The sequence below is a fragment of the Dendrobates tinctorius genome, unplaced genomic scaffold (genome assembly GCF_039654945.1).
Source record: "Dendrobates tinctorius isolate UK_male_01 unplaced genomic scaffold, ASM3965494v1 ptg000073l, whole genome shotgun sequence".
Classification (NCBI taxonomy): domain Eukaryota; kingdom Metazoa; phylum Chordata; class Amphibia; order Anura; family Dendrobatidae; genus Dendrobates; species Dendrobates tinctorius.
The window spans coordinates 5,271,609-5,282,750 of NW_027361741.1; the positions used below are offsets into that span (position 1 = coordinate 5,271,609).

Here is an 11,142-nt window from a genome sequence, read left to right on the forward strand (position 1 = left end):
TCAGCACTTGGTTGAACTGAAAACCTTTCTTGTAGACATGGCTAACCCTCAACTGACGCTAAATGAAAGTCAGTGGAATCAGGTGACTGAGCTGGAAAAATTGCTAGAGCACCCATTTACAGTGACTAAAAAATTACAAGCAGAGGACTTAACTCCAGGTATTTTCTTAAAGGAGTGGAAGAACCTGATGTTTCTCCTGTCCCAAAGAGGAGGGTTAATTGCAAGTGGCATTGCTACATCAATGAAACGGAGAGGAGCTACTATTACAAAATAACATTCTTTTGGCAGCTGTTTATGTAGACCCAATGCATCGGATTCTTCTAGATGATCAACATCTAAGTAAAGGAAAATAAGCTCTGTTTGAAATAGCAGTAAGGATGAAAGGGTTGCAGAACAGTCAGGAGGAACAAGAAGAATTTGGTCGTCCTGCCACATCTTCACCCTCATCATCAACTGATGAAGAATTTAATTTCGAAAAACATTTGGATCACAAGGACCGTGCAAAGCGTTCCCGCATAGAAGAAGAGTCATCCCCATCAAGGAACACAGCCAGTACATTTCAGCAGAATTTTTCATGTGCACTAAAAGAAATTGAGAAATTTGACCGTTCATCAAAAATAACAGTGCAACAAGCGATTCCTCTGTATCCTGACATTGTCAGAGATGTTGCCAGAGTGGTTACTGCTTTGCCACCAACACAAGTTAGTGTAGAGAGGTTGTTCTCTGCTCTCAAAATAATTAGATCAGATTTGAGGGTATCCATGAAGTAGGATCTGACAGAGGCAATACTTTTTCTGAGGACAAATTTATAGATTTCTTCTTATTAACTGCATAAAAGTGTTTATTGCATATTTACTTACAGTTTAGAAAAGTTTATAAAAGTTATTTGCTATATTCTAATTGTATTCTAATAAATGTAGTTTTTGCTCTAAGTGGTCTGATTACTTATATGATGGTGAGAAACTGAATAAGCACGATGTTTAATATTTTACAACAGTAAATTTGTTGTTAAGAATTGGCCATTTATGAAGGAGTCGGAGCCGGAGTCGGAGCCGGAGTCGGAGCCTGATAAAATCCAGGAGTCGGAGTCGCAACTGTGGCTTACCGACTCCACAGCCCTGGTGTGAAGTATGAGGTTCTGCAGCAGCTGAGGTGTGCAGTATGAAATTCTGCGGAACAGTATGAGGTTCTGCCCCCCCCCTAGGTTTGATCCTTGCTATGCCCATAGTGTGAATGTAGCCTGAGGATCTAGGCTTTATCTTAGCCGAGATAAGTCATAGTGTGTATATATGTATATATATATATATATATATATATATATATATACACACACACACACACACACACACACACACATACAGTGTGTGTATATATATATATATATATATATATATATATATATATATACAGTACAGACCAAAAGTTTGGACACACCTTCTCAAAGCATTTTCTTTATTTTCATGACTATGAAAATTGTAGATTCACTCTGAAGGCATCAAAACTATGAATTAACACATGTGGAATTATATAATTAACAAAAAAGTGTGAAACAACTGAAAATATGTCTTATATTCTAGGTTCTTCAAGTAGCCACCTTTTGCTTTGATTTCTGCTTTGCACACTCTTGGCATTCTCTTGATGAGCTTCAAGAGGTAGTCACCGGAAATGGTTTTCACTTCACAGGTGTGCCCTGTCAGGTTTAATAAGTGGGATTTCTTGCCTTATAAATAGGGTTGGGACCATCAGTTGTGTTGTGCAGAAGTCTGGTGGATACACAGCTGATAGTCCTACTGAATGGACTGTTAGAATTTGTATTATGGCAAGAAAAAAGCAGCTAAGTAAAGAAAAATGAGTGGCCATCATTACTTTAAGAATTGAAGGTCAGTCAGTCCGAAAAATTGTGAAAACTTTGAAAGTGTCCCCAAGTGCAGTGGCAAAAACCATCAAGCGCTACAAAGAAACTGGCTCACTTGAGGACCGCCCCAGGAAAGGAAGACCAAGAGTCACCTCTGCTGCGGAGGATAAGTTCATCCGAGTCACCAGCCTCAGAAATCGCAGGTTAACAGCAGCTCAGAATAGAGACCAGGTCAAAGCCACACAGAGTTCTAGCAGCAGACACATCTCTACAACAACTGTTAAGAGGAGACTTTGTGCAGCAGGCCTTCATGGTAAAATAGATGCTAGGAAACGACTGCTAAGGACAGGCAACAAGCAGAAGAGACTTGTTTGGGCTAAAGAACACAAGGAATGGACATTAGACCAGAGGAAATCTGTGCTTTGGTCTGATGAGTCCAAATTTGAGATCTTTGGTTCCAACCACCATGTCTTTGTGCGACGCAGAAAAGGTGAACGGATGGACTCTACATGCCTGGTTCCCACCGTGAAGCATGGAGGAGGTGTGATGGTGTGGGGGTGCTTTGCTGGTGACACTGTTGGGGATTTATTCAAAATTGAAGGCATTCTGAACCAGCATGGCTACCGCAGCACCTTGCAGCGGCATGCTATTCCATCCGGTTTGTGTTTAGTTGGACCATCATTTATTTTTCAACAGGACAATGGCCTCAAACACACCTCCAGGCTGTGTAAGGGCTATTTGACCAAGAAGGAGAGTGATGGGGTGCTACGACAGATGACCTGGCCTCCACAGTCACCAGACCTGAACCCAATCGAGATGGTTTGGGGTGAGCTGGACCGCAGAGTGAAGGCAAAAGGGCCAACAAGTGCTAAGCATCTCTGGGAACTCCTTCAAGACTGTTGGAAGACCATTTCTGGTGACTACAACTTGAAGCTCATCAAGAGAATGCCAAGAGTGTGCAAAGCAGTAATCAAAGCAAAAGGTGGCTACTTTGAAGAACCTAGGATATAAGACATATTTTCAGTTGTTTCACACTTTTTTGTTAATTATATAATTCCACATGTGTTAATTCATAGTTTTGATGCCTTCAGAGAGAATCTACAATTTTCATAGTCATGAAAATAAAGAAAACTCTTTGAATGAGAAGGTGTGTCCAAACTTTGGTCTGTACCGTATGTATGTAATCGATATTATACAGTGTATTACATATTTACAATTTATTACAGTTTTTTGTGTTCTAAAGTTGTATTCCAATAAATAGATATTATGTTCTAAATATCTTGATTATTGTATCATAGAAATGATTAAATGTCTGATGTTCACATTGTACTACAATAAATTTTTCACTTAAATATAAGCAATATATGTGGGAGTCGGAGTTGGAGTCGGAGTCGCAGGTTTGGCTTTCCGACTCAACAGCCCTGGTAATTTCAAGTGTCATGTTCGTACACTTCCTAATAAATATGCACCCTTGGAGTAATAATATACTCGCACATGTTTGGCGCTTCCAATACCACGAAACAATCACTGACCTCAGGGAGACCAGTCAAAGAAAACACTGCGGCAGCCGGCAAAGGCGCTCAGTGAAATCCTAGGTGCACTGCTCCCTGGGAAATACAAATATGCAAATGAAGTCCATGGAGCCTCATTTAAGCATCTCAAACATGGGACTAGCCAGATCTTCCTCCAGGGAAGGACCCAGCCAAGGAGTGGCTCCTTTTGGAAACCACCATTACCACCATATTAAGTGGCCCTTTCAGTCAATATCCAGCTCTTCAGGAGTTTACAGATATGACAAGGGAAATACCAAGGCCAGGTATCCATCCACAGACAGCTGTTTCGGAGTGTTGCCCCTCATCAGTGTGGAGTAGGATTCTGGCTAGGTGGGAGCAATGCCTAGTAGATCAACATCACGAAACAATCGCTGACCTCAGGAAGACCAGTCAAACAAAACACTGCGGCAGCCGGCAAAGGCGTTCAATCAGTGAAATCCTAGGTGCAATGCTCCCTGGGAAATACAAGTATGCAAATAAAGTCCGTGGAGCCTCATTTAAGAGTCTCAAACACGGGACTAGCCAGATCTTCCTCCAGGGAAGGACCCAGCCAAGGGGTGGCTCCTTTCGGAAACCACCATTACCACCATATTAAGTGGCCCTTTAAGTCAATATCCAGCTCTTTAGGAGTTTACAGATATGACAAGGGAAATACCAAGGCCAGGTATCCATCCACAGACAGCTGTTTCGGGGTGTTGCCCCTCATCAGTGTGGAGTAGGATTCAGGCTAGGTCGGAGCAATGCCTAGTAGACCAATACCACGAAACAATCACTGTCCTCAGGGAGACCAGTCAAAGAAAACACTGCGGCAGCCGGCAAAGGAGCTCAATCAGTGAAATCCTAGGTGCAATACTCCCTGGGAAATACAAATATGCAAATAAAGTCTGTGGAGTAATGGTGGTTCCCGAAAGGAGCCACCCCTTGGCTGGGTCCTTCCCTGGAGGAAGATCTGGCTAGTCCTGTGTTTGAGAATCTTAAATGAGGCTCCACGGACTTTATTTGCGCTTCCAATACCATCATGGCATTGATTTGTACAGAAAAGACGTTTCAAAGCAAAACTTCACTAGAGGGATCGGGAGCAGGAATGTCTGAGCCACTTTGCCGTGAGATCAATGGGCTTGGATCACATCTAGGAGACACACTGAGCTCCTGTTGGCCAAGGGTAGAAAATACCGGAGCACAGCACACGCAGACACAAGGCATGTGACATAAGCTCACGTCTAACCTCAGTCCACATTTCCGCCTGATCTAAGCTTCCTGCCATCTGGATATTTTGCACAGTAAATCCACCTTATTACTGGTTTACCATGAATACGGCATTCCCACCGAGGGCCAATGCCAAGCTGATTGTATAATATGAAGCACGCCAATTGTGTATAGGAAAAATTACAGAATTCGGAAACATGATCATTACATAATGGCTCAGATCACACTTCATATCCGGTAATATGTGATCAGTCATGTCTCCTATCTACCAGAACTACAATTATGTTCTCAGATGCACAACTAGCTAGTGGTGGCCATCCATGGCGCTGCACCGACTCCCGTAGCAAAGAAGCCTGGTGCAGGGGCAGGTAACACATCGCAGCCCAGTACAAGAATTTGGCTGATATGCCAGCCATCTTTGACCGGGCTGAAATCAGTTCGCCACTAGTGATGAGCGGAAGTGTTTGGATAAGGTGTTATCCGAGCATGCTCTGGTGCTAACCGAGTGTCTTCGGCATGCTCAAATAATAAGTTCGAATAGAGCAATGGCCGGGCCTGTGCACCACTGCTCTATTCTGGTCTATGGGACTGCCAGAGAGAACTGAGGACTGCACTTGGCCAAAAAACTGTGTGACTAAAACCTAAAGATTACTGTATTAGGCTCCTTTCATGAGAAATTTGGTCTATACGTTGGCAAAATACCACACGGATGGCAGCTTAGGTGACTATTGACCTAAAATGGGTTCAGGTTGTGTCCCCCCACCCCCCAATATTCATATCTTCCCCTCGCTATAATTCATGGGGGTGAGGCATGTCCTGTCATGTATGCAGACGTCAAAGGGATATTTGTGGATGGTTTCCGTGCTTCTAGATGAACGTGAGACATATAATCCGGAGAAATAAGTGAAAGGTAGTGATTTATTAGTGGAGTAAACCTTTCACTTATTTCTCCACATTATATGTCTAACGTTTATCTAGAAGCACGGAAACCATCCACAAATATCCCTTTAGTTGACGCCTAATGGTCACTGACTGACCCGTGGATGCGCTGCAGCTGACGCTCACATTCCAGGCTTATTCTATGGATACATCAGGTTATTCTAATGTAAAGTAATAGCTTACTGTGTATATCTGATAAGACATACGATGCTATTTGCGCTGATTTCTCCTACAGTCCCTTGATGTATGCAGATGTGTCACTGCACTCACAATAGTGGCATCAGCTGTGCCCATGACAGGATCTGACACTTGGCATCAGCTGTGCCCATGACAGGATCTGACACTTGGCATCAGCTGTGCCCATGACAGGATCTGACACTTGGCATCAGCTGTGCCCATGACAGGATCTGACACTTGGCATCAGCTGTGCCCATGACAGGATCTGACACTTGGCATCAGCTGTGCCAATGACAGGATCTGACACTTGGCATCAGCTGTGCCCATGACAGGATCTGACACTTGGCATCAGCTGTGCCCATGACAGGATCTGACACTTGGCATCAGCTGTGCCCATGACAGGATCTGATACTTGGCTGTAGCTGTGCCCATGACAGGATCTGATCTGATACTTGGCTGTAGCTGTGCCCATGACAGGATCTGATCTGATACTTGGGATCAGCTGTGCCCGTGACAGGATCTGATCTGATACTTGGCATCAGCTGTGCCCATGACAGGGGATCTGATCTGACATTTGGCAATAGATGTGCCCATGACAGGATCTGATCTGACACTACTTGGCATCAGCTGTGCCCATGACAGGGGATCTGATACTTAGCATTAGCTGTGCCCATGACAGGATATGACACTTGGCATCAGCTGCGCCCATGACAGGATCTGACACTTGGCATCAGCTGTGCCCATGACAGGATCTGACACTTGGCATCAGCTGTGCCCATGACAGGATCTGACACTTGGCATCAGCTGTGCCCATGACAGGATCTGACACTTGGCATCAGCTGTGCCCATGACAGGATCTGACACTTGGCATCAGCTGTGCCCATGACAGGATCTGACACTTGGCATCAGCTGTGCCCATGACAGGATCTGACACTTGGCATCAGCTGTGCCCATGACAGGATCTGACACTTGGCATCAGCTGTGCCCATGACAGGATCTGACACTTGGCATCAGCTGTGCCCATGACAGGATCTGACACTTGGCATCAGCTGTGCCCATGACAGGATCTGACACTTGGCATCAGCTGTGCCCATGACAGGATCTGACACTTGGCATCAGCTGTGCCCATGACAGGATCTGACACTTGGCATCAGCTGTGCCCATGACAGGATCTGACACTTGGCATCAGCTGTGCCCATGACAGGATCTGACACTTGGCATCAGCTGTGCCCATGACAGGATCTGACACTTGGCATCAGCTGTGCCCATGACAGGATCTGACACTTGGCATCAGCTGTGCCCATGACAGGATCTGACACTTGGCATCAGCTGTGCCCATGACAGGATCTGACACTTGGCATCAGCTGTGCCCATGACAGGATCTGACACTTGGCATCAGCTGTGCCCATGACAGGATCTGACACTTGGCATCAGCTGTGCCCATGACAGGATCTGACACTTGGCATCAGCTGTGCCCATGACAGGATCTGACACTTGGCATCAGCTGTGCCCATGACAGGATCTGACACTTGGCATCAGCTGTGCCCATGACAGGATCTGACACTTGGCATCAGCTGTGCCCATGACAGGATCTGACACTTGGCATCAGCTGTGCCCATGACAGGATCTGACACTTGGCATCAGCTGTGCCCATGACAGGATCTGACACTTGGCATCAGCTGTGCCCATGACAGGATCTGACACTTGGCATCAGCTGTGCCCATGACAGGATCTGACACTTGGCATCAGCTGTGCCCATGACAGGATCTGACACTTGGCATCAGCTGTGCCCATGACAGGATCTGACACTTGGCATCAGCTGTGCCCATGACAGGATCTGATCTGACACTTGGCATCAGCTGTGCCCATGACAGGATCTGATCTGACACTTGGCATCAGCTGTGCCCATGACAGGATCTGATCTGACACTTGGCATCAGCTGTGCCCATGACAGGATCTGATACTTGGCATCAGCTGTGCCCATGACAGGATCTGATACTTGGCATCAGCTGTGCCCATGACAGGATCTGACACTTGGCATCAGCTGTGCCCATGACAGGATCTGATCTGACACTTGGCATCAGCTGTGCCCATGACAGGATCTGATCTGACACTTGGCATCAGCTGTGCCCATGACAGGATCTGATCTGACACTTGGCATCAGCTGTGCCCATGACAGGATCTGATCTGACACTTGGCATCAGCTGTGCCCATGACAGGATCTGATCTGACACTTGGCATCAGCTGTGCCCATGACAGGATCTGATCTGACACTTGGCATCAGCTGTGCCCATGAAAGGATCTGATCTGACACTTGGCATCAGCTGTGCCCATGACAGGATCTGATCTGACACTTGGCATCAGCTGTGCCCATGACAGGATCTGATCTGACACTTGGCATCAGCTGTGCCCATGACAGGATCTGATCTGACACTTGGCATCAGCTGTGCCCATGACAGGATCTGATCTGACACTTGGCATCAGCTGTGCCCATGACAGGATCTGATCTGACACTTGGCATCAGCTGTGCCCATGACAGGATCTGACACTTGGCATCAGCTGTGCCCATGACAGGATCTGATCTGACACTTGGCATCAGCTGTGCCCATGACAGGATCTGATCTGACACTTGGCATCAGCTGTGCCCATGACAGGATCTGATCTGACACTTGGCATCAGCTGTGCCCATGACAGGATCTGATCTGACACTTGGCATCAGCTGTGCCCATGACAGGATCTGATCTGACACTTGGCATCAGCTGTGCCCATGACAGGATCTGATCTGACACTTGGCATCAGCTGTGCCCATGACAGGATCTGATCTGACACTTGGCATCAGCTGTGCCCATGACAGGATCTGATCTGACACTTGGCATCAGCTGTGCCCATGACAGGATCTGATCTGACACTTGGCATCAGCTGTGCCCATGACAGGATCTGATCTGACACTTGGCATCAGCTGTGCCCATGACAGGATCTGATCTGACACTTGGCATCAGCTGTGCCCATGACAGGATCTGACACTTGGCATCAGCTGTGCCCATGACAGGATCTGACACTTGGCATCAGCTGTGCCCATGACAGGATCTGACACTTGGCATCAGCTGTGCCCATGACAGGATCTGACACTTGGCATCAGCTGTGCCCATGACAGGATCTGACACTTGGCATCAGCTGTGCCCATGACAGGATCTGATCTGACACTTGGCATCAGCTGTGCCCATGACAGGATCTGATCTGACACTTGGCATCAGTTGTGCCCATGACAGGATCTGATACTTGGCATCAGTTGTGCCCATGACAAGATCAGACACTTGGCATCAGCTGTGCCCATGACAGGATCTGACACTTGGCATCAGCTGTGCCCATGACAGGATCTGACACTTGGCATCAGCTGTGCCCATGACAGGATCTGATACTTGGCATCAGCTGTGCCCATGACAGGATCTGATACTTGGCATCAGCTGTGCCCATGACAGGATCTGATACTTGGCATCAGCTGTGCCCATGACAGGATCTGATACTTGGCATCAGCTGTGCCCATGACAGGATCTGATACTTGGCTGTGCCCATGACAGGATCTGATCTGATACTTGGCATCAGCTGTGCCCGTGACAGGATCTGATCTGATACTTGGCATCTGCTGTGCCCATGACAGGATCTGATACTTGGCATCAGCTGTTCCCATGATAGGATCTGACACTTGGCATCAGCTGTGCCCATGACAGGATCTGATTTGACACTTGGCATCAGCTGTGCCCATGACAGGATCTGATACTTGGTATCAGCTGTGCCCATGACAGGATCTGATACTTGGTATCAGCTGTGCCCATGACAGGATCTGATACTTGGTATCAGCTGTGCCCATGCCAGGATCTGATCTGATACTTGGCATCAGCTGTGCCCGTGACAGGATCTGATCTGATACTTGGCATCTGCTGTGCCCATGACAGGATCTGATACTTGGCATCAGCTGTGCCCATGACAGGATCTGATCTGACACTTGGCATCAGCTGTGCCCATGACAGGATCTGATACTTGGTATCAGCTGTGCCCATGACAGGATCTGATACTTGACAGTAGCTGTGCCCATGCCAGGATCTGATCTGATACTTGGCATCAGCTGTGCCCATGACAGGGGATCTGATAGTATTAGCTGTGCCATTAGTCTATAAAACAATACCAGACAGCCTATTTTGATACAAGTCCCATCAGTACATTATAAGTGCAGCAATGGGCATCCTCAGCCTGGTACCCAGCACCGGTGATAAGTGACACTGCTGGCACAGAGCCGGCAGTGGCAGGTCCGGGCCGGGGCCTACGTATGCTGCAGCTGCCCCGATCTTTCCTGAGCCCCGGCTGCGGGAGGACGCTCTCACCTCGCTGGTGCTGGCGGAGGAGGCGGCGCTGGGCGTCGGGGATCGCTGGAGAGTCACTAAGGCCATGATGAGGGGTCAGCAGACGGGCAGTGTGTCCCGGGTGCCCGCCGTGCGGGAGGCAGGTGCTGGCACTGCTGCTCTACAGGCCGGCTCCCAGTGCCGGGCCCACAGCACACGTATCCCGCCCAGGCTGAGCAGGGATGGCCGGTGCGGGCGCTGCTCCTGGCCCCGGTGTGATGCTCAGTCCCCGCACAGACCGTTGACTCCTCCTCCCGGAGGTGGAGGGTCAGAGGTGCACGCGCCCAGGTCACCGCTGCAGGCAGTCATGGCCCGGGGGTCCTCCTGTGCTGTACATGCGAGACCCCCACCTCCCACTGTGGATCTTAGGAAGATCCCGGAGTGGACAATTATCAGGCTTTAGTCTTAGTAGTGGGAAAAGCATCACAGACCCCAAATCAGAGGGGTTCTCCATCCAATAATGTCTATTAGATTACAAAGGTCCCGACATCTGTAGGACGGGCCATAAGGTCGGGGGTCCTGCACCCCACTAATCCGCCGGACACAAGCAGCACCGGCTATGGAGAAGCCAGCAATACGTTGGTCCCAAGCCCCTTTTCCTACTCATTACATGCCTCCAGTGAGGAGGATCATTTAAAAGGAAGCTGGTGTTTGAAAATTACCTTTTGTTTGAATCATTTTTTTTTTTTTTTAAATAAATGTTTATTTTTTGGAGGGCAATTCTTTTCTTTATCACAATCTGAATTAAATCTAGAAGTCTTGCAGTTTTCACACTGGCTACTGGAGCGGTGTTAGACTCTCAATTTCCTTTTGTTTCAGGAAACAACACATGTACATAGCCACAATGGTCAAACTCTGACCCGAGGCTTTGTACTGAAGCATCTAATGAGCGTGTGCAAAGGTCAGTGTGAAGGGAGGAGGGTGACTGGTGGATCCTGTGTTGTCAGCTGCGGTCGTTATAATCCTGCCTCTGATGATAAGGAGCCTTCTGAATACCGGCCAGTCCCCACAGTGT

At 47.7% G+C, this 11,142-nt stretch overlaps 1 protein-coding gene across 1 annotated transcript in view; it reads right to left on the reverse strand.

Moving 5' to 3' along the window:
- Nucleotides 1–10,490, reverse strand: part of SSH1 (slingshot protein phosphatase 1) — a 61,554-nt gene extending 51,064 nt beyond the window's left edge. Inside the window, exon 1 of the mRNA XM_073582588.1 lies at nt 10,110–10,490. Coding sequence (XP_073438689.1) covers nt 10,110–10,175 — 66 coding nt within the window. The 5' untranslated portion in view covers nt 10,176–10,490. The remainder of the gene's footprint in view (nt 1–10,109) is intronic.
- Nucleotides 10,491–11,142: the final 652 nt, after the last annotated feature.